This window comes from Pinus tabuliformis, chromosome 8, assembly GCF_031772625.1.
Source record: "Pinus tabuliformis cultivar Carrire ecotype Pingquan chromosome 8, CPIR1, whole genome shotgun sequence".
NCBI classification, from domain to species: Eukaryota; Viridiplantae; Streptophyta; class Pinopsida; order Pinales; family Pinaceae; genus Pinus; species Pinus tabuliformis.
In genome coordinates, this window is record NC_142294.1 from 707,999,091 (window position 1) to 708,023,204 (window position 24,114).

Genomic DNA, 24,114 nt, shown 5'->3' on the forward strand with positions numbered 1-24,114 from the left:
GGTCTGCTAAAAATTAGGATCCTTATCTTAAACATTCTGGAATTATGGTAACTACAGTCTTTATGATAATGCTGTGCATGTGAAGTATCAAGGTAACTAAAATCAGAGGACCTAAAACTTAAAAGTACAGAACTTTAAGCTGGTAAAATGTTGAGATTGAACAGTGCCTTACCTCCCACACTTTTGTGTACTTTGCCTGAGTTGCTGCTGGCTGCTGAGCAACAGTGGCAGTTGGTGGCAGCTGAAGATTACCTGAAGCACTGTTACCTGCTCCTAGTCCTGGTAAACCAATCTGAATTGACTGGGGCAAACTAGACTTAGGGACCATTGTTCCTGCAGCAGAGCTTACTCCAACAGGTCCTATGCCAGACAGTACATTTTGGTTCATTCCAACTCCACCTTGTCCTAATTGTGATCCTGTTGCCAGTCCTTGTCCTAATTGTGATCCTGTTGTCAGTCCTTGTCCTAGTTGTGATCCTGTAGCCAGTCCTTGTCCTAATTGCGATCCTGTTGCCATTCCCCCATGGCCCATCCCAGGAACTGATTGTCCCAGGCCAACAACTCCCTGTGCACCAGTAATACTGGCATTGACAGAAGATCCTACTTGTGGAACACCAAGGCTTGAATTCCCTACAATGTTAGTTCCAGTAGAAAATGTACTTTGAGCAACATTTGGAGCTACCTGACCAATTCCAACCAAGCCAACAGAGGTAGCAGTAGATGTCAATCCTGACTGTCCAGTCGCCAAAACAGTCTGCGCAGTAGATATTGCCGCTGAACCCATTCCACTTGCTAACATATTGGAGACATGCATACCCGGTGGAGTATTGCCTGTTGTCTGAAGACCCAGTGTACTTGCTCCTGGCAAAGTAGCTGAACTCATAACTTGGCGTGCTTGTGAAAGATTATTCAACAGGCTTACATTTGTGGCTGGAGCAGTTACAGTACGAAGTTGCTGCGATGTGTTGTTGACAAATGTTTTAAAGTCCTGTCCATCTGCTGCCTCAACATTTGGTTTTATCTCTTGATTGGAAAGACCAGATGATGAAGAAAACTGACCAGGAACAGCTTGTGATGTACTATGAAAAAGCGAAGGAGAAGTCACATGAGACAAACCAGGTCCTGATGTCAGAGATACACTGGAAGGAACCTCCTAGCCAGCGAGATCCAAAAGAATAAACAAAGAAATAGATGAAATAAAATTAGTTCATATTATTTACCAACATCTTGAACTCAACATTTAATGAGAATCTGATGCATAGACAAACAAGGAAAATGAACGAGAACAGTACCATTTTAACTGCTGCAGGAAACACTCTATTTGATGTCGGTTGATGGCCAACCATCATTCCATTAACTGGAAAAATATAACATATTAGAATATGTCTAGCACAGAAATGTGATTCTTCATTTACAAGGACATTCAACCCATCTACTAAGCATACAAGGTTGCACAGAAAGGCAAATTGTAGTTGAACTACATTGTGGGCTATCGCCAAATTTAGCACTATGCTATTGCTTACTAAATAATAAATATTACTTTAAGCCTTGATGCCCATCAATGACTTTTAGCGAGTTGGTTATAAATCAGGACATGCATTTATTTTCACACTTTTTTCCATTTATCATAAAGGCAACTGCTTCTCTTTGTTGAATATTTTAAAAATAAATACATGTTAGAAACCAGATTCCTAGCATACTGCAACCACAACTTCACAAACACATATGTCAAGAATTTTAAGGCTTCATGTGCAATGCAAACTACACAGATTCTAGGGGAATTGGTAATATACACTTCATATGGATACCTTCCTCTAGTGAGGGAACAAGTGTGCCCATCTCAAACATGCCATGGCCAAAACACATTATTCTTACTATTTAGTGCTCACTGGCTTGAACGATGCATTTGAAACAAACATGGATTTGGCCTACTAATCTGTGACTCCACTCACATAACAGAACCATCATCACTCTTAAATTCAATGAATGCATAGAATTTGAAGGTGAAATTATAATATCCACAGATAAATAATGGACTCGAAATGTGCAAGTATAAGAATATCAATCACTGATACAGCCAAAGCTTGATGGCCAAACCATGTCATCAAACTAGCAAAATGAGAAATAGATGCTAAAAAGTAATCAAAAACACGCAAATGATCAATCATACTCTTACGCACTAACATTATCACAAACATAGTTTGAATTCAGAATGCAACTTAACAACTTCTCATAGTGTCCCTCTAGAGAAACAAAACACTACATAAAACAACTCTTACAAATACAAAATGACTGGTTCACATGAAACTTGGATACAAACCAGGGAAAGGAGTACAATGACAAGAAGAATCATAATAATGTGAAAGAATGTGAAAGAATGAACAGTTATCACTCTTAACACCCCTTAATTCCCACCTCATTGACTATAACTGCAAGTTGCCTAACCTGAGACTATCGTATTTATCCTTTCACAAAGTCTTCGTAAGGATATCTGCAATCTGCTGCAAAACAGGACAATATGGCAGCCCAGCTTCCTTATTTGTCACCTGCTCCTTGATGTAGTGAAAATGTACCTCAATGTGTACTGTGTGTGGTTAATGGTACAAGCATAGGACAATGAGTATTCTCAATCTTCATCACACATCAATTATCACAATGAATTATGGTGGGATAATTCTCCATGTTACGCAATTCTCAAGCACTTCTGAAAAGCAATACAACAGCACATGTATCATTCCTTGCTACCCTGTAATAAAAATCTGTAGAAGAAAGTGCAACTGCACGTTGCTTCTTGCTTGTCCAAGAAACTGCGCCTAATCACAAACTGAACATGTACCCTGAAATAGATTTTATGTCATCCTGTAAACCTGCCCAATGAGCATCTAAGGAAACCCAAAGCTAAAAGTAGACATCTTTTTGTACCTGATGCTGTAATCACAATAGTTCCCTACACATATCTTACGATCCTTTTCGCTACATTCCAATGTGTGGGCTTGGGTGAACACTGAAGACATGAAGCTTACCACCATGGTGCCTAAATAAGTGAAAACTGGTCTGATACTGGTCATGTACATCAAATTCCCAACAAGTTAACTAATTAGAGTGACATTCACTGGATTGAATGAATCCTCCACGGATAATTTCAACCATCTCCAAGAGTGCATAAGATGGCTTGCAATCCATGACCCAAAATCTCTCAAGTATCTCTCTAGAGTATAACATACCTTTTTTTAGAGTTGAAGATGTCTTCATTTTGCCACAACTCTAGGCATGACAAATAATCTATATTGGACATGTTTCTGGAATGTGGGTATGTCAGGTATGCAAGCACAAATATTCAGTACAACTAGAAGTTTTGCCCAGATTTGCAAGGAATGGCAGGTTGGGAGCCACACTAATATATAAAAAATATTAAATATTAAACAAAAAAGTAAGAAAATTTTCTAAAATTGAAAAAGAATATAATTGATTAATTTCATAACATAAACTATTTTAGCCTTTTAAGCCTCCAGTTGTGGTCATGTGATCGATGCTTGTAAATTTTCTCACACCCCTATGTCTGTGTCTAGATATAAGGAGATTGGATTTGTGTGACATTAAATCAACCATCTAGTAACTATGCATGACTATATATAATACATCTAATGCCATGGTCTGTTTCGTAAATTTGACATAAAGCTTCATTCCACTAGATGAGCTTGTTAAATCAAGTTGCATATCAGTAGATGTATGAAACACCCATATTTTCATAAGCCATGAGATTTAATCTTATTTTAAATTCGTGTTCCAACTACAGAACCATTATTGTTCCTTGTTACCCACCAAAAAGTGGGTAACCTATAGGATAAAATTTCCTCCTCATTTGACAGCCAGCCAGCCAGCAGCCCCATGATGGTCAGCACATAACACTATGCCAGAGTTCACCTATTCATCCGATCAGATTTCTCTCCCAACTAGCATTTCTTCTTGAAGGAAGTTGGGTCATCTATCAGTAGGTACTCTAACCATTCTTGTAATCATGTAGTCTAACCAGTCTAACCATTTAATGTTATGGCCCATGGGCATATTAATAAGGATAATAGAGCAAACTGAATGATTGATCGATCTCAATTGTATACTTGTTCCCACACTTGACTTGGGAGGTTAGTCATTGACTCAGTCCAATGGGACCTGCTACCCACAAAAGGTGGTGACCCCTACAAGAAACTCTTTTCCTATTCATCTCTACCAGCTAGCAGTCCCTGATAGCCACAGAGTAGCCGATATGATGTGTCATTCATATCTCCACCACCTGCAACAGTCATATGTCTCCTAACCCATTTGCCAAGAGCACATGTTGGAAGGTGAGCATCTGACCCAAAAGGTACTTTATTCATTTTGTATTCGAGTGCTTATGCTTGTTTGTATTTGGGCATTAGGCATGTATCATGGGGTAACGGGGAAAAAGAAAGGACATTGACCATAGCCTTGTTCCCTCGCCTTAAATGGAGGGTTAATTTTCAACCCTAGTCCATTGGGACCACCCTAAATGGCCCATGGCTTTAGGAAGGGCACTATTTGAGAAACATTGATTGAGATAGCGTAGCCCCATCTCTCCCTTTCCATACTTACCACTTTCCATCTCACATCATGAGCCCTATACTCCACCTCCATTCTTCGGGTTCAACTAACCATTGGTTCACTGGGATTTGGCACTCATATATCCTCATACCTGGGTTGGGCCTAGAAATTTGCCCAAGGAGGTTGATGTAGCTAAAAGAAAAAGTAAAAAGCATATAATGGCCAAAAGCAAAACAAAAGAAAGAAAATTATAAAAAATGCAAAAGATGGTCATGACTTACAAATTAGAACATGGGCAAAAGCCAAACATGAATTCTACCTCCATATTATGGCCATCACCCGGTTCCTGGGCCAATGTTGCACTACCACATCATGGAAAAGCAACCCTTCATGGACGATGAATTGTTGTAACAAACTAAATTTTTATAAAAATAAACACAAATAATGTAAAAGACAACAAATAAGATTAATGATTAACTAGTTAGCAATTATTGAAAAGGTATGTCCCTAAGGACATAACCGTTAGTGAAAGGGTACTTACCTGGCTATATATACAGGACCCTCATTCTCATTTGTATCATCCTACATCAATTCTTTATACAGTATACAATTTACAATTACTATCCTACGATGGATGTCCTTATCTACGAAGTATTTTAAATATTTCCGCTACGTATACGACTTTTCGTCTTACATTGGTATCAGAGCAGTTCGATCCTCTGGCTGCTCCACCGCTGCACAGAGTCACGCTCTCTGATCCAGGCCCTTGGCCATCCAAGTTTCATCAACATTGTTGTGGTCGAGATCGAAGCTTCGCTGCACTTTTGGGAGTTTCTCCGTCGCTAATTCGTCAAACGCCTTTGGCCATTAAACAAAAAAAAAAATAAAGAAAAAAAGAAGATAGTCAAAGAAAAAAAAGTACATATAAAGATTAAAAAAAATTTAAAGAAAAAAAATCATATAAAAATATACTATTAAAAGAAAGATATATATAGTCTGGTGTAAAATTTGAAGGAGAACATTCATATATATAAAAAGGTTCTACATTATTGATAAAAATTGCATGATAAAGTTAAGATGGAATCTTTCCAAATATCTTTAAAACTATACGTCAAAGAAAGAAGAGTATATAATATTATCTTGATTCTTCATTAAGTGGTTTACAAGCTCGTGGTTTTAGCAACCCATGGTAATTGCCCATGGTATTTTCAAGGTAAAATAAAAACAAAAGGAATACAAAAACTCTATATGTGAATGGTAAGTTTTACTTTTACGTGGAGAAAATTAACCGAGTCAAAGGAACATAAGTGGACATATATTTTATATTATACCCCAAAGAGATGAATAGTCGTGTTTCACTAGGGTTGTAACTTTTCAAAAAGAAAAAAGAAAATATTATAAATAAAAGGTATATAAAGAGAAGTTTTATATTATAAAGCGGTATTTTAAAGAAAAGTTCAAGTCAAAAAAAGGAGAGAACATAAAGTTAAAAAAAATATTGAAAATTAAGAAGGTTACGTGAAAGCATATCTCTTTATATAAGTATAAAAAGAAACATTCAAATATATCTATGTTGCAGGAAACGTGGGGTAGAAGGGCGTTTCCGTACAGAAACGGGTACGAAACGCTGAAACGCGTTTGGTACAGCCGTACGGCCCTGAAACGCGTTTCAGGCCGTACTGCCACGTTTCACGAAACTGAAACATGGCCAGTACGGCCTGAAACGCGTTTCAGGGCCGTAAGACCCATTTTTAAACATTTACTTGTGTTTATTTTATTTTATTTGTTTTTATTTGTTTTCTAATCTATTTTTACGTTAGCCTAGTAACTTCTAGTTGCTCCCAGATGTCTGTCTAAAGTTATAAAAGTGAACATTTGCCCTAGTGTTGATATGCAGTTCATGGTAATGTTAAATTCTTAAAGTAAAAGTGATATTCTCCTTTATTTTTCATTTTCATCCTTTTACTTAAATTTTTAACATTACCATGAAATGACTCAGGATGTTTGAGAGTGGTTTCGCCCTCATTGGATTTCATATGGAGAAAGTATAATTTTAGATCTCACTCAAAATCCAGCAGACTTATCTGTTTTTCAGGATTTCAGGATTGGGCGGATTGCAATGTTTCCATTGGATTTTATCATGTACTAGGGTATGGAACTTGTATTTAATGAAGAGAACCAAGCCCTCTATGCAGGGGAGACTCCCAATAATCAAGAGAATGTAGGGTACTAGGGTATGAAACTTGTATTTAATCAAGAGCATTAAGGTTGTTCGACTATGTAGGAGGAGACTCCCAATCAAGCACGAGACAAGAAATTAGAAATTTCTCGTGGCTGATTTTGGATATTTCTATTTTCATTATGTGATTATTCATGAGTAAATGTGATGCAAATTTAGATACTTATAGTTTATGCATTGACAATTGACAGTTTTATCATAATGTAATAAATTAGAATGTATCATATATGCTTTATGATTGCACATATTTCTTAAATGTCCTAGTATATATATATATATATATATATATATATTCGCGTTTCCCCGTTTCCAAAATTTGGGGAGGTCGCATTTCGTATCGCTTCCCGTTTCGGAAACTCGTACCCGTTTCCCCGTTTTGTGCAACCTTGAAATATATATAAGTGAATATAACAAAAGGGTAGTGTTGTCGCACAGATTGTCACGACAACGCTCAGACCGGGGGCTGTCACTCTGATCCCCGATCCCTAAGTTTAAGTCTTTCTCCCGCGGCTAAGGGGGGTAGACCCTATGATATGACGAAGACCAACTGTCGACCAGTTGGTTGGGAGACACGATATGATAAGCACTAAATGGATTTAGAAGTTAAAAGACCAGTGCCTTATGAAGTTAATTTTTAAATGACTACTCACTAAATGTTGCAGAGGTGTAAACCATGTAGAGCAATCATTTATCATCAAATAACTCGAACGATGCAAGATATCCAGTAAATTCACAATGCTTTAACGATGATCTAGCAATTTAAAACTTCGAAAGATAAAGCCCGATACACAACCACGTAATTTTAAATGCTAACCAGATATATGATCATTCAAGCATGCCAAATCACATAAAAGATGATAAACATTAATCCCATATCAAAATTTTAGCCTTAGCAGGAAAAAATAAAACGTGATAAATCCCCGAGCTAAGACTGCATCTGGCAAAAGCTTCCAAAAATTTTTATTTTTATTTTTAGTTTTATTTATTTATTTATTTATTTTTTTATTATTATTATTTATTTTATTTTATTTTTCAGACAAAACTTTAAAACAAAAATTCAAACGGAGTTGTCTATAATGCGACTTTTTGGAGATTCCGGTGACGGAATCCGGCGGAAGAAATTGAGGTTAAATCTTGATTTGTTGCAGTTAAAATGGTTTTTTAACTGCATATTTGGATTCAGCACCCTCGAAAACCCCGTGCGACGCTTTCATTGTGTAGAAACTAGCTATCAAACTTGCCATTCCAATAAATTCCTGCCGGATTTCGACCAGAAAAACCCGCCGGAAAGGCTTTCAAAAAGTCGCGTTATAGACAACTGCAATTAAAACTAAATGAAACTAAAAAAAATCTAAATCTACACTAAAATTTTAGTAAATAAAAAATAAAAAAATATAACCAAAACCCTAACTAAAGGGACCTTTTAAATTATTTTTATGATTTTAAAATTTAAAAAAAAAAATTATGAATTTTTTTTTTTAAATTTGAAAATGAACTAAACAAAAAAAAAATATATATATATATATACAAAAAATGAGTTAAATCTTAAACGAATTAAACTTAAGCCTGATTTTAAAATAAAATTTCAGATCTAAAAAGCGAAAATCAAAAGGTTTATTTTAGAATTTTATAAACTTAAATGAAAATAAGGAAACCTACGCTAGCTCTCATTTATGAGACAACAATAATAAAAAAAAATTAAGCCAAGATGGCTTCACCATTCAACGCAAAGAAAGAGACCTACGCTAAACTGTAGACGTGATAAATCCAAAGTCCCAAATCGTATTTGCTAAATCAGAAAACGACTGCAACAACTTACCCGACGTATTACCTGGCTCGTATTTCCTTACAGTGCGTTTTGCAGGTGACGGCAGGTCTTTTTGCACAGGTCGAAACCGTTTCATGCGATGGAGATCAACTGGCGCTGTACCAATCCGACAGCTTACCCACGCAGACAGGTTTGGATTTGCTGCTCAGGTTTGAAGATGGGTTGGTGACGGCGGGATTCCAATGGAGCAGCCACGCAAAGACTGCTGCAGAGGCTTGGAAACAACCGATCTGATTTTCCAAACACGTATCTGCGTCCTCTGGCGTTACAGCAAAATTGGAAATCACCTACGCAGCGTTTACATGTCTTCGATTTCTTGTGATGCAGGTAACATCGACGATCCGGTTCCAGGCTTGTTCAGTAACAAATGATGAACTGATGGTCGACGAGCTCACCGGTTTGACAGATCGACGGCGGCGGACAGGAATGCAGATCGATTTATGTGCCTTGATTATACTGATGCTCACAGCGTTTCAAAAATGTGCCTTTCCTTCGAAAACCAAAACGCTGTCGTTCATATACAATCACGTCCCCAGCAAAAATGAAAAACCGAAACGTCAGGATCCTCAGCGGAGATGAACACGCAGTGGCTAGTTTTGGAGCTAAAAAATGCTGAGCGTTTGTTTCGGCAAGGGATATGCGTTGGTTGATAGTGATTTGTCTCAAAATCTCAATTTCTCCTGTTCCAGAAACCCTAAAAAAATTCTCAAAACCCTATACCTGCAAATACAAGAAAACCAAAACCCTAATGAAGACTGCGTATAAGGCAAAATTTGAAACCCAGATCAGCTAGTTAATTTACAAATTGTGGCCCCTGAAATGCCAGATTTAGCAATAACAGCAGTAATATTTTCAGAAAATTTATTTTAATGTAAAACGCTTCAGAAAACCCTGCATGTATTCATAAAAAATATTTCGAATGATAAGCCCGGGATCAAGAACTGGCTGGGCTCATTCAGAAAACACAACCCGGGAGTTGGCTGGTTCAGCCGAGAACTTCCCCTAACGCCCGGTAATCTGAAAAAAGGCTTTCCTGCACAGCTTAAAATCAACCATCAACATAGAAGGAGAAAACAATAGTGAAACCCCGATCAAATGGAGATACCTGCCAATATATTTCAGAATCTAAACTATCATTCAAACCTCAAAGATCAGACAAGATACCTGTGCCTAGATCAATCTTCTTTAAGCTATCATTAATGGCTGAAAATAAAATTATGCAGAAAAAAATAGAACAATCTTACAGCATTTTCAGAAGAGTAACACCAGCAAGATTTTTAACCCCAAAGTCTTCTTTATTGCACAAAAAAAAATGAACTACAAGAGAGCTTCTTCAGCACAAGACTCACAGATCCAATCTGATCTCAACTGACCCCTAGCACCCTATTTAAAGGAAAAGATCCCAACGGCTAGTTCGAGTGATCCATGTCGAAATGATCTCGACCGTCGATGAGGATCAAGACATCTCTTAATCTCATCCGTCGAATTATTAAAAAATGATATTTTAGATGCATTCACTCAAAATATTATTATTTTATTATTTTAGGGTTTTTGCTTTATTTTATACTTTTTAATTTTATATTTTATTTTTTATTATTTTTTATTTATTGTTATTATTTTTTAATTATTTTTTAATTTTTTAATTCATTTTAAAATGGATCCTCGAACTTAGCCTTTGAAAAAATCTCCTAGGACCTAGGACTTAGGACTCATGAGGGGATTTTCCGACCCTCAAGACACTTTACATCATGACTTTTACAATTTACATCTTAAGGGGGAAAACCCCTTTATCATAGACCCTCATAAACCACCCAGTTCTGTGACAACTATAATCTAGCAGATTAACACACTAGGATTCTCCTAAAATTCTAATGACAAAATCCATCCCGGCTTTGGGGTCAAGCTGAAGGAAAACTCTGCCGATCATGGATCGGTGAGACGAAAAACCTTCCGGGACGTAGATTACCATTAGAAAGTTAGGTCCACCTAGGCAATTTACATACACGACTCATATCGGCTAAGATTATTTACAATTCATACATGCAGACTGGGTTTACAATTAAAATGACAAAGCTTCTGATGACTGCTGAATGGCACGGACATGTCGATCAAGCGCTACCCCTTTTTGCAAAGAGAAGGGGGGGTACTGCATGGGTAGTTGACCGGTAGTGGTCAACAGGTAGTATTAAATTTTATTCCTTAGTGGATTAAAGGGTAGATATATATTCTTATAAAACATAAAAAAGGTGAATTTGGAGAATATTTCAATTGATAACTAAGTGTTCACAATCCATCAAATTACAAGAAATTTTATATATTTAGATTACATAATACCTTAAGTCATCTCGACAAAACAAATGGGATCAATCATTGAATAAAAATGATGGAGCTCAATTTTAAATGAGGAAGGAAGAAAGGTTTTCCTATAATGGTTTTTCAACTACAGATCACAGAGTAATTACATTAAAAGGAAGTATCCAAGGAAGAGAAGTAAATGTCACTATCAGCCCAAGCAATGATAAAAATCATATCAACATCAACTTGGCAAATCAACTATTAATTCCAAATCTAAGCATTGGTGTAAAGAAAAATATTTTTGACCAAAAAGAGTATAAAATTAGTGATCTACAAGTGACAATAGGTCATTATGTGTACATATCTCGATTTCATGTTGTAAGGACGGATAAAAAGACAGACATCATACTCAGCCAACCCTGGTTTAAGGATTTGGGTACATTCATGTTAAACATAGAAAAACAAGTTTTGACGTTTCCTTATAAAGGGAATATGGTCATGTTTCGAGACATAACAAGTAAATCAAAATCAAATAAAATCTTCATTAAAAGACCTTAAGGATATCTCAAACTTGATGTTTTAAGATAACGAAAAAACTATATCAAAGAAGCAAAAAGAGCTTGAAGAAGTCATCTGCAGCAAAGACAAAGAAATTTCGCGCCTCAGAGATCACCAAGAAAAACTACTCGAACAAGTCAAGAAAGCTAAAGCATCAAAGAAGGAACGCAAGGAGCATTTATTAAAACAAGAAGAAGAAAATTTATGTTTAAAGAGCCTTAACCAATCATTAGTAGAACAAATCAAGTGTTTAAAAAACGAGAAGCGTGAAGGAAAAAATAAAGTTGACTCAGAGAATGAGGAATGCTTACGTCTCAAAAATCATAATCAAAATCTGCTCAAACGGATTAAAAAATTTAAGAACGAAAAGAAATCATTGACGAATAGATTCAAAGAACTTGTCGCAAAGGAAGCATCCAATTCTCTTTATGTAGCAGTCCAAACTGAAGAAACAAACATCAATATCACTAATCTCGCAGTTCATGCAAATCCAAACCCTATTGAAGAAAAAACGTACTCAGAGGTTGTTGTTCAAACAAAGGACACCCCAAATAAGGATTTAGTAGTTAAGTCAACAACAACAATGCCTGATGGAAATCAGGAAACTGCCATAAAAAAATGTTAAAGGAAGTTCAAACAAGAAAAATTCCTTATCTACATCCGAATCACAAGAATAAACACCTTAATCAATCTACAAGTCTATATCACACAGAACATAAACAACAAACTTATGTTCCGAAGAAAGCTAAAGTGACATCAATCCAGTCATATGATAACTATTCACCACACAGTTCCAAGGGTCAGAAGATTTCCCAGAAGATTAATCTAGGATGGTCTGATCCGTTTTCAATACGACAATTTTGTCTATCACTCAGAACATCATATCATCTTGTATCAACAAAGATGAAAGCTCATAAATAAGATGATATGTCGATCAACAGAAGAGAACCGATCCTTCATTAGTAAGCTTTGAGGGCAAAGCTTTTTGAAGGGGAAGGCAATGTAACAAACTAAATTTCTATAAAAATAAACACAAATAATGTAAAAGACAACAAATAAGATTAATGATTAATTAATTAGCAATTAATGAAAAGGTATGTCCCTAAGGACATAACCGTTAGTGAAAGGGTACTTACCTGACTATATATACAGGACCCTCATTCTCATTTGTATCATCCTACATCAATTCTTTATCCAATATACAATTTACAATTACTATCCTGTGAAAATTTCTAACACGAAATTCTACTACATTAACTAATTTATTTCTCCTACTTATTTCTCACAATAAGTTGTTTACAAAACCCTTTAGTAAACATTAAAATAAATTATACTGCAATTATCACATAATAGCATAGAGAAAAAATAATAGTGATATACGAGCACAAGAATCAATCAGATCAACACAGTTATTTTTGGACAATTGTCCCCGAAAAAAACCCAATGCTGGAAAACCGGTGCAGTAGATGAGGGTTTATTTATTATTCTTCAACAACAATCTCTTTACAAGGAATGATTTTGCAATACATAGAGAAATCTTCAAGAAAAGCCGAGATAATTTTCCTCCTCAGCTAGGAGAAATTCTGACACTCCAGAGACCCTTTAGCCTTCACTGCGTCACCCCTGCATCATCTATGTGAGGACTACGTCATCCCCGAGTCATCTGCGTGAGAACTTGTCCCTTCCTGCGTTGTTTCTCAGAGCTTTCCCTCTGTGCTGTCTCTCTGAGGCACTGCGTCACCTCCTCCTCAGTCTCTGACTGATGCTGAAACCCTCCTCTTCCTTCACCCTACAACTCTCCCTCTGAAATCGAAATCTTTCTCCTTGAAAATCAATTTCCCTTGGGTTACTGAGTATTTGTCTGGTGTGTCTCCAAATGACTCTCAAGTCTTCTCTTATACTTTTCCTGTTGATGAATCAACAGTCGAGATTAAGTCCCTAATCAACGGCTAAGATTAAAACAGACTTGATCCTCGTCTCTTAGAAGCTTCTCACCCATATCTTTATTAATACCCATTAATATTTTTATTTTCCTAAGTTTAGACTTAGGAACCCATTAAAAATATTAATTATTTTAATAACTCATCATCCGGGTGGAATTTATCCAAATGATTTCTGGGTCTTGGAGATCTCATGAATTTTAGCCCCTCCACAAAATTTCGAAGCTAGATCACATCTGATGCTACCCAAAATCAACACTCCCTCTTAGCGAGGAATGTGTTCTAGCAATGCCTCCCAATAGAAGCATCACACTGATCCATGACATCGGTCCTCTGCACTACTGATGCTCGGCTTGTTGCCCCTCATCTACTGCGCTGTTGCACCCTGTACTGCTGCCCATGACACTACAGCTGTCACTGCTACATCTGTACTGCAGCTCCCTCTGAATACGCTGCATCATGTTGCCCATAGCACTACCACTGCTAACTGATGCACTGCAACTTCTTAAACTATCTGCTTCTGCTGCTGAAATAAATTCTTAACCATCCCCATCTTCTCCCTGAAATAAACAAACTTTATTCTTCCTAGAGCCTTTGTGAGAATGTCTGCCACCTGTTCTCCTGTCGAGGTGCACCTCAACTGTACAACCCCTCGTTGGACACAATCTCTGACAAAGTGACACTTGATGTCAATGTGCTTCGACCGATCGTGAAAAAATGAATTCTCAGAGAGCTTGATGCAACTCTGATTATCACACAAAATATTGGTCGCTTCCATCCTTCTCTTGAATAGATTCACAAGCAATTTCCTAAGCCATATGGCTTCACACGAAGTTGTGCTGACTGCCATATATTCAGCTTCAGCTGAGCTTAGAGCTATGGATTTTTGTTTCCTACTACACCAGGAGGTCATTCCCGATCCAATGTTGAAACAGTACCCAGTGGTACTTTTCCGATCTACTAAACTTCCAGCCCAATCTGCGTCAGTGAACCCACTCAGCCCGATGTCATTGCTTTGGGTGTACATTAGTCCATGCTCAACTGTTCCTTGTATATATCTGAGAACATGCTTGGCTACTGTCCAGTGTGCCCTCTTTGGTTCCACCATGAACTAATTGAGGGTGTTGACAGCGTAACAAATGTCTGGCCTAGTGTTGACCAAATACATCAGGGACCCTATGAGCAGCCTATACAAGGTGGGATCGCCTTCTTTATCTTCGGATGCATCAATCTTCTTCCAATTGGTAATCATTGGAGTAGCCATAGGTCTACAGTCTTACATTCTGAATCTCTTCAAAATCTATGTAGCGTATCTCCCTTGTCAAGGGAAAATCCCACCCTTTTGCTGCCAAACTTCCAACCCTAGGAAATAATGCATTCGTCCCAAATCCTTCATGTCAAATTTTGTAGATAGGTTTTCCTTGCAATCTTTGATGAGCCTGGATGAACCTGTCAGAAAAATATCATCCACATATAACATTAGGATTAGAGGCTCATTTTCTACAACCAGATAGTAGAGGTTAGGATCTGCATCACTCTTGATGAATCCCATCTTCTGCAAGTAACCATCAATTTGACCGCACCATGCTCTGGATGCCTACTTAAACCTATACAAGGCTTTCTTTAACCTGCACACATGAGATTTCTTCTCATGTGTCTCAAAACCCTCTGGTTGCTCAATGTATACTTCTTCCTCTATCACCCCATTCAAGAACATCGTCTTGACATCCAGATTCCATCTGGTGAATCTCCCACCCCATTTGTGCTGCAAGGGATATCACGGATCTAATAGAAGTATATATGGCTATTGGGGCAAAGGTTTCTTCGTAGTCTGGTTTTGTATTTTTCCACACTGCCATCTGCAGCTTGTTTGACTTTGTAGATCCATCTCGAACCTACAACTGACCTGTCCTAAGGCCTAGGTACCACTTCCCAAACATCATTGACCATTATGGAACTGTATACCTGAATGGCCTCCTGAAAACTAAAGGGTTCTCCAACCTGAGCCACCAAGGCTTGGTATCTGTCTGGCTGTCTACGCTCCCTTTTCTCGTTCCTGGGTACATTGACGAAATCCTCTACATCTCGTAGTATCTATCGAAGTTCCCAACTCGTTCTACCACTAGTAGTGGGTATATCTATCTGTTCCTCCTCTTCCTAAGACTCCACCTATTGTGATACCTTTGGAAATTTTCTTTTGGAGAAATATTGGTGCTAGTTTCCGCTGGTCGAAGTGGAGGGACCAATGGATATCCTTTCACTGCTCTTCGGAAGGCATTTCTCGGGATTTCCTAAAATCTTTGTCCTCCATGAACTTTACATCTCATCGAATTACGATCTTCCTATTCCTCGAAAGATAAACTCTATATGCCTTAGCATTCTCGCTATATCCCACAAGATATCCTTTTTCCGTAGTCTAATCCAATTTCTTCCTCTTTTCTTTGGGTACATGGCAGTATGCCAAAATCCCAAATATCCTGAAATGACTCACCTCAGGCTTCTTACCGGTGAAGACACTCTCCGGGGTAATCTTACCTAATGCCCTGTGAGGAGTCCTATTCTAGACATACACTAACGTGTTGCATGCTTCTGCCCATAGAAACTTGGGTGTATCTTGATCATACAACATCGCCCTGGCTGCTTCAACAATAGTCTTGTTCTTCCTTTCTGCTACTCCATTCCGCTCCAAATTATAGGGGGTTGTCCACTCTCTTTTGATGCCTTCCCTTGCACAAAAATCAGTGAAGTCCTTATCGATGTATTCGCCACCATTGTCTGAGCACAATATCTTTATCCTCTTTCTTGTCAGATTCTCAACTAGAGACTTGAACTCTTTGAATCGACCAAAAACCTCATCCTTGGTTTTTAGAAACTAGATCCAAGTCTTTTTGGAATGGTCATCAATGAAGGTGACGAAGTATTTGACACCACTAAGAGCTTTTGTGGACATGGGTCCGCAGATACCAGAGTGTATCAATCCCAAACACTCTTTAGCCCTATTGTTGCTTCTGGAAAATACCGCTTTGGCGTACTTGCCTAGTGCGCATTCTCTACATACATCATCTCGTTTGATACTCAATTCTGGAACTCCTGATATTGTTCTCCTGAGAATTCTTAAAGCCCCATGGTGTAAGTGTCCCATCCTCCTGTGCCATAGTTCATTCAAATCTCTTTCCCCACCGCTTCTTATCAGTGCCATTGGAGATTCTAGCTGTAATCTATATAGCCTACTTCTGACTCCAATCTAGGCCTTCTTTTTCCAACTCAGTTGTTTGACATATACTTTCTCCTTAATGAAGAAAACATCATAGCCCTTGTTTTGAAGCTGAGATACAGAGAGAGCTCACCCCAATCCCGGCACATGCAACACATTGGTTGCTCGAAACCAATCCATGCTTCTATTTGAAAGACTACAGTACCTCTTCCTACGAGGGTACATTTTGACTTATTTCCCATGGTGATCTGGAAGTTCATCATTTCTTCCTGATAATTCGAAAAACATTCTCATATTGCTGTCATGTGCTAGGAAGCTCCACTATCTATATACCAAACTTCAGAGGAGGCGAAACTTGCTAAGCAAGCGACTTCTTCTTCCAGTCATGATCCATGTTCCTTGTGCTCTCTTCTTCCTCTTGAGATCTGCGTGAGCCCTTCTGAGTTGATGCCCCAGCATCATGCTCCTAAATCATAGCAGATTCTTTAATCCTATTGCCCGATCTCTGCTCTGATACCATGTGAAAATTTCTAACACGAAATTCTACTGCAGTAACTGATTTATTTATCCTACTTATTTCTCACAATAAGTTGTTTACAAAACCCTTTAGTAAACATTAAAATAAATTCTACTGCAGTTATCACATAATAGCATAGAGAAAAATAACAGTGATATACAAGCACAAGAATCAATCACATCAACATAATTATTTTTGGACAATTGTCCTCGGAAAAACCCCAATGCGAGAAAACCGGTGTAGCAGATGAGGGTTTATTTATTATTCTTCAGCAACAATCTCTTTACAAGGAATGATTTTGCAGTACACACAGAAATCTTCAAGAAAACACCTGAGATAATTTTCCTCCTCAGCTAGGAGAAATTCTAACACCTCAGAGACCCTTTAGCCTTCACTACGTCACCCAAGCATCATCTACATGAGGACTGCGTCTGTTGAATTTTCTAAGTCTATCCGATTGAAAATTAATGTGTATTCTGCTAGTTTATTTCTTCTACTTGTTTAAATTCGAACAAGTTATTTAATACATTTAAATATCGAAATAAACACAATACAGTCACATCTATAGATCATCAACTGAAAGAAAACAAGCACACAAGTGACACCATTATTTTTGGACAAATGTCCCCAGAAAAACCCAATGCGAGAAAACCGGCGCAGCGAGTCAGAGGGTTATATTATTATGCAGTCTATCTGAATACAACTGGCTGCCTAATCGGCTCACCCGACAGAGAAAAATACACAACAACAATACCTCTATATTCGGAAACAGGTACTCAGAAAACATGTCCCACGAAACCCTCTCTGGCACAACTGAAGTTAAACGCTAACCCTTCTCGCCTCTACGTCAGCCCTCTGAGGTACTACGCAGCCTTTGGGAGCCTCTGCGTCACTCCCTCTGCCCTCTGCGTGGATGACGCAGTCTCTCTAGGCTCTAAGCTGCATTTGTTGGGCTCTGTGCAGCCTGCACTAGCTGCTGCTTTTGCTCTCTTTGCTTCTGTGCTGGTCTCCCAGTATTGTCCCTACCTCTCTACCCCGTACTCACTGCCCCTCGCTGCTGATCACTGATTCAACTTTGCTTAGCAACCCCGCTCTAGCAAAATGAATGACTGATCACTCTGGTGTATTCTCCAACTGACCCTCAAGCCTCTTCTTATACTTTTCTCGTTGGTCCTTCAACGGCCGAGATTAAATTTCTAATCAATGGCTAAGATTAGATTTGGCTTGATCCATGACTTTTGGAACCTTCTAACCCAGTTTTATATTAATATCCATTAATATTTTATTTTTCCTAAGTTTAGACTTAGGAACTCTATTAAAAATATTAATTATTTTAATATCTCCCAAACCAGGTACAATTTGTCCAAACCATTTCTGGGTCTTGGAGACCTCATGTGCTTTAGCCTCTCCACCAATTTTCATGGCTAAATCACATCCGATCCTACCCCAAATCAACACTCCCTCTTAGCGAGGTTTGTGCTCTAATAATACTCCTCACTGAGCATCACCCTGATTATCCAGCATCGGTCCCTGTGCTGATGCTAGGCCTCCCCGCCCAACATCCTTTGCACTGTTGCATCTTGTACTGCTGCCCATGGCCCTGCCACTGCCACTACTGCATCTGTACGGCAGCTCCCTCTGCATCCGTGTTGCTGCTGGTCCATCCTCCCAACACTGCATCTGCACTGCATCCCCTCTCATCATGTTGCATCATGCTACTGCAAACTACCACTGCACTGCAACTCAGTTACTGAGAAGTAAGTAACTGATCCACCCAACTTCTGACATCCCTGTCAGGCTAGAAACACTCCCAATGCTGAAGCTCCCTCTGTCGCTAACAAGTGCTCCCTCTACTGACCTCTGCGCCGCTACAACAACTCCCTGCATCTCGCATTGTTGCGCACCTCTGTGTCATCCTGCACTGGTGCAACACTCCCGTGCCTCTCGCACTATTGCAGCCTACTAGCCTCGCGCTGCCCGGGGACTCCTGCACTATAGCACTCTCTGTCGCTTCATCCACATCCATCTCTACTGACATCCTCCAGTCCTGCTAATCCTCTTCGGGGCTCCCGTAGCAAGGTATAATTCAAGAGAATGGGTACCTCAAGGATCCTACCCCTCATCGCCTGTAATCCTCCTGCCTACACCTCGATGTCTCCCCACTTCTTCTCAAGCGGCACATGAGCACTCATGGCACAATCGTCATCCTCCTCGGCTTCTTTCTCTGCCTTCGTTGGCGCTGCCTTCGAGTCAGAAGCCTCTCCCTTATTCTTCTTCCTCAGACACTAGTTCGCAAAATGACCTAGTTCCCTACAATGGAAGCACTTGACCTTAGAGAGGTCCTTCTTCTTCCTCTTCTCCTGCTTTCTCACATATACTAGAGCCGCATCCTCTTCTTCCTCCTTCTTGATCTTGACCCCTTTGCCGCTACTCCACGCCTTGGTCAGCTGTCTGATCTCTTCTTGACGAAGAGTCGCCCACAGTTCTTCCCAATCTGGAAGACTCGTCCTGCCCAGTATGCTCTGGACAAATACCTCCCAATCCTCGGAGACTGCGTTAAGTGCGGTCCTCACCATTAATTCCTCATCTGGCGTGGCCCCTATGGAAGTTAGCTGGTCACGGATCTCCTTCAACCGACCGAGGAAGACATCTATATGCTCTCCCTTCTGCATCTGGTATGCCCTTAGCTGATTCTCTAGGAGCATCTTCCTCTACACGGAAGTATGCTGGTACAATGTCTTCAAAGCGTCCCACATCTCCTTTGTTGTTTCCTTCTCGGCAATATGTGGTACCACATGATCCTTGACCCCATCAAGGATGATGCACTTTGCCTTAGCCATTGCCTCCTCGTACCTATCATTTGCTACCGGGTCAACTGGGATAGCCATCGTTCTCAAGGTGAAGCCCTTGATGCGATGTCTGTCTAGAATGGACAAGATCCTGGCCTTCCAAACCACAAAGTTGGACGCTCTGTCCAGCCTGTCCTGATCTCTCAGCCCATTCACGACCATCTTGCTACTCTTCTCTGACGACTCCTCCGAGTCTCTCTACTTCCCTCCTAGAAGTCCTTTGTTCGACTCCTGTTGAGTCTCTCTACTTCCTGTCTGGAAGTTCTCTTCTGGACTCCCTCTGAGTCTCGATTTCCCTCCTAGAAATCCTTCTGCCAACGTCAAGTTGCCCCACTCCAATCGTCTGTGCAACTGCAACACTGATCCGGATTCCTTGGCTAGAAATCTGCCTCGGCAGCAACTCCCTCCACCTTGGTCTTGCCCTATTAGGTATTGTTCTGACCACAGTACCCCACCAGCTTCACTCCACAAACTACCCACAGCCTCCTATGCCCCAGCAACTGAAGGATTGAGCCTCTTGGCTCTGCGCAATCCCGGCACCGGCAAAACAACTCCCTCAGCCAACTGCGTCAGCCCTCCTAGCCTCTCTATGAACCTGTTTCTGCCTTCCTCAGCCTCTGTGTTGCCTCTCTCTAGCCCAGACTACTGACGCAGTCCCTCTGCATCACTCCCTCTATCGCTTTCTGCAAAGATCAACTTTGTCACTCAAGACAGTTGAATCTGCTGCAAGTGCTCTACTAAGCTGATGCCTTCAATTTTCCTGTGATTTGCAACCACGCTCTGATACCATGTTGAATTTTCTAAGTCTATCCGTTAGAAAATTAATCTGTATTCTGTTGGTTTATTTCTTCTACTTGTTTAAATTCAAACAAGTTATTTAATACATTTAAATATCGAAATAAACACAATACAGTCACAACATCTACAGATCATCAACTGAAAGAAAACAAGCACACAAGTGACACCATTATTTTTGGACAAATGTCCCCAGAAAAACCCAATGCAGGAAAATCGGTGCAGCTATTTAGAGGGTTATATTATTATGCAGTCTATCTGAGTACAACTGGGTGCCTAACCGGCTCACCCGACAGAGAAAAATACATGGCAGCAATACCTCTATATTCGAAAACAGGTATTCAGAAAACATGTCCCACAAAACCCTCTCCGGCACAACTGAAGCTAAGCGTTGGCCCTTCTGGCCTCTACGTCAGTCTCCTGCTGACCTGCGTCAACCCCAGGACCCTCTGCGTCAGCCCTTTGAGGCACTACGCAGCCTCTGGGAGCCTCTACGTCACTCCCTCTGCCCTTTGCATGGATGGCGCAGTCTCTCTGGGTTCTGCGTTGCCTCTGCTGAGCTCTGTGTAGCCTGGACTGACTGCTGCTCTCGCTCTCTCTGCTTCTGTGCTAGTCTCCCAGTATTGTCCCTGCCTCTCTACCTCGTACTCACTTCCCCTCGTTGCTAATCACTGATTCAACTTTGCTTAGCAACCCCGCTCTAGCAAAATGAATGATTGATCACTCTGGTGTATTCCCCAACTGACCCTCAAGCTCGTTGGTCCTTCAACGGCCGAGATTAAATCTCTAATCAACAGCTAAGATTAGATTTGGCTTGATCCATGACTTTTGGAACCTTCTAACCCAGTTTTATATTCATACCCATTAATATTTTATTTTTCCTAAGTTTAGACTTAGGAACTCCATTAAAAAATTAATTATTTTAATATCTCCCAAACTGGGTACAATCTGTCCAAACCATTTCTGGGTCTTGGAGATCTCATGTGCTTTATCCTCTCCACCAATTTTCATGGCTAGAGGACATCCGATGCTACCCCAAATCAACAACGTCATTTGCGTGAGAACTCATCCCTTCCTACGTTGCCTCTCAGAGCTCTCCCTCTGCGCTATCTCTCTGAGGCACTGCATCACCTCCCCCTCAGTCTTTGACTGATGCTGAAACCCTCCTCTTCCTTCACCCTACAACTCTCCCTCTGAAACCGAAATCTTTCTCCTTGAGAATTGATTTCCCTTGGGTTACTAAGTATTTGCCCAGTGTGTCTCCACATGACTCTCAAGTCTTGTCTTATATTTTTTATGTTGATGAATCAACAACAGAAATTAAGTCCCTAATCAACGGCTAAGATTAAAACAGACTTGATCCTCGTCTTTTAGAAGCTTCTCACCCATATCTTTATTAAAACCCATTAATATTTTTATTTTCCTAAGTTTAGACTTAGGAACCCATTAAAAATATTAATTATTTTAATAACTCATCATCCGGGTGGAATTTCTCCAAACGATTTTTGGGTCTTGGAGATCTCATGAATGTTAGCCCTTCCACAAAATTTCGCAGTTAGATCACATCCGATGCTACCCAAAATCAACATATCCTACGATGGATGTCTTTGTCTACGAAGTATTTTAAATATTTCCGCTACGTATACGACTTTTGGTCGTTACAACTGCCCCACCACTAAGGGCATAATAATTGTTATACATCATACAAAGCATGCTCTCATTCCTTGGAGCTTTGAGCAATAATACAAAAAAAAATCAAGAAAAAGTAAAAGGCAATGAAAGGGGTGGAAAAACAAAGGCCGAGGTAACTCGTGCATCCACGATTGCTCCCTCCTTACTTATATATTCCCAGAATGTGGAGCTTCCTTCATGTCGGTCCCTTTGACCACGACACTTGGGCATGAACTCATCTCCCCTTCATTCCATCATTATTCATATGGCACCTATTGATTGAGGGGTGGATATTGAAAATGTAGTGAGTAAAGGCCTTTTGGCTTGTGCTTTAGCCAGTGAAGACCTCGATTTGTCTTTCCCTTAGTATGAGTGTGTGCTCATGCATTAGACTTTAGTTAGGATGAGTTTATTTCCAGTTTACTGGAATAACCATCAAGATGGCATGCGTAGAGTTGGAGCTTCATTTAAGTGGAGTATTCATTAGTTTGACTATAGAACGAGGTGGCAGTTACAAGTTCAGTTAGAGCAAGTTAGTGTTCAGCCTTGATTGAAGGGAGAACAAGTTAATACTCCAAGTGTTTATTGGAGAGAGAATCAGTTGGACTCTCAATTAACTCATCACTTAGAACTCGAGTTTCTAAATTGAGTTAGGCCCCTTGCATGCTTGAATTAGGTCTATATAGAGGAGGACGAAGGCACAAAAAATCACAAGTTTTGCACACAAGATTTGTGAGACAAGACAGTTCACGAGTGTATGAGATCATCCTTGATTATGGAGAGCGCGAGGAGCTTGTGTCTTAAGAAATAGGAGTTCACAAGTGCGCAAGGATTTAGGAGATTCATTGTGCGTGGACTTGAGGAAGCTTGCGTCCTAAGAAATAGGAGCCACAAGTGCACTAAGAAATGGGAGACTTGTGGAGATTTGCACAACAGAATAGGAGCCACAAGTGCACTAGGAAATAGGGACTTGTGCGCTAGTAAATAGGAGCTCCATATGTGCGAGGAAATAGGAGAAGTGCGCAAGGAAATAGGGGCTCCAGTGTGCAAGAAAGGAGGAGCAAGATCAAGCAAGAGGCAAGGCAAGTCAAGGACACTGCAGAGGAATAGTTGCATGCTAGAAGACTGAGACTAAGCAATGATCAAGGTAAGCCAAGATCAATTGTATCAGCTGATATTAGTGAGAAGAAGCATAACGCTTTCTCAGAGACAGATTTCTTTGTAATAAATCTAAATTCTCAAGAATAATCAATAAAATACCACAACAAAGATAGTAGGTTTTCCCTTTTGGGTTTCCTGGGTAGACAAGCGTGTCAATTTGTGGGATTGTGTTTTTATCTCTAGTGTTTATTTCATTGCTTATAAGTTGTTAAGAAACTGTGTATCTTGGTGAAAGTAAATTTGGTTTCAATATTTAGTTGCATTGTTTTCAATTATTCATCTAAGTAGTTGTAGAGTTTCATGGAAAATTAGCATGGTATCAGAGCAGAGATCATCATAAAGACAAACACCAAATTGACCAGTTAGTGAAGAGCGTAGATCAAGCAGGAGGCTTGTGCTAGAGTTTTTAGAGTAGTCCTTTAGATAACAGGATGGTGTTCTTAGGACTAAGGGCATAACACAATTTAGAGGGAGCCTCAAACATCTG

At 39.6% G+C, this 24,114-nt stretch overlaps 1 protein-coding gene across 2 annotated transcripts in view; it reads right to left on the reverse strand.

Annotated features, from left to right (window-relative positions):
* LOC149237573 (mediator of RNA polymerase II transcription subunit 25-like) overlaps positions 1–24,114 on the reverse strand; it is a 387,887-nt gene that overhangs the window by 225,787 nt on the left and 137,986 nt on the right. For both annotated transcript variants that reach the window (XR_016246301.1, XM_089372701.1), the window contains exons 8-9: positions 1,293–1,357; positions 173–1,153 (exon numbers count right to left, since the gene is read on the reverse strand). Coding sequence is in view for 1 of the 2 variants with exons in the window: in XM_089372701.1 (XP_089228827.1) it covers positions 173–1,153; positions 1,293–1,357 (1,046 nt within the window). In the remaining variant the exon portion in view is untranslated. The remainder of the gene's footprint in view (positions 1–172; positions 1,154–1,292; positions 1,358–24,114) is intronic.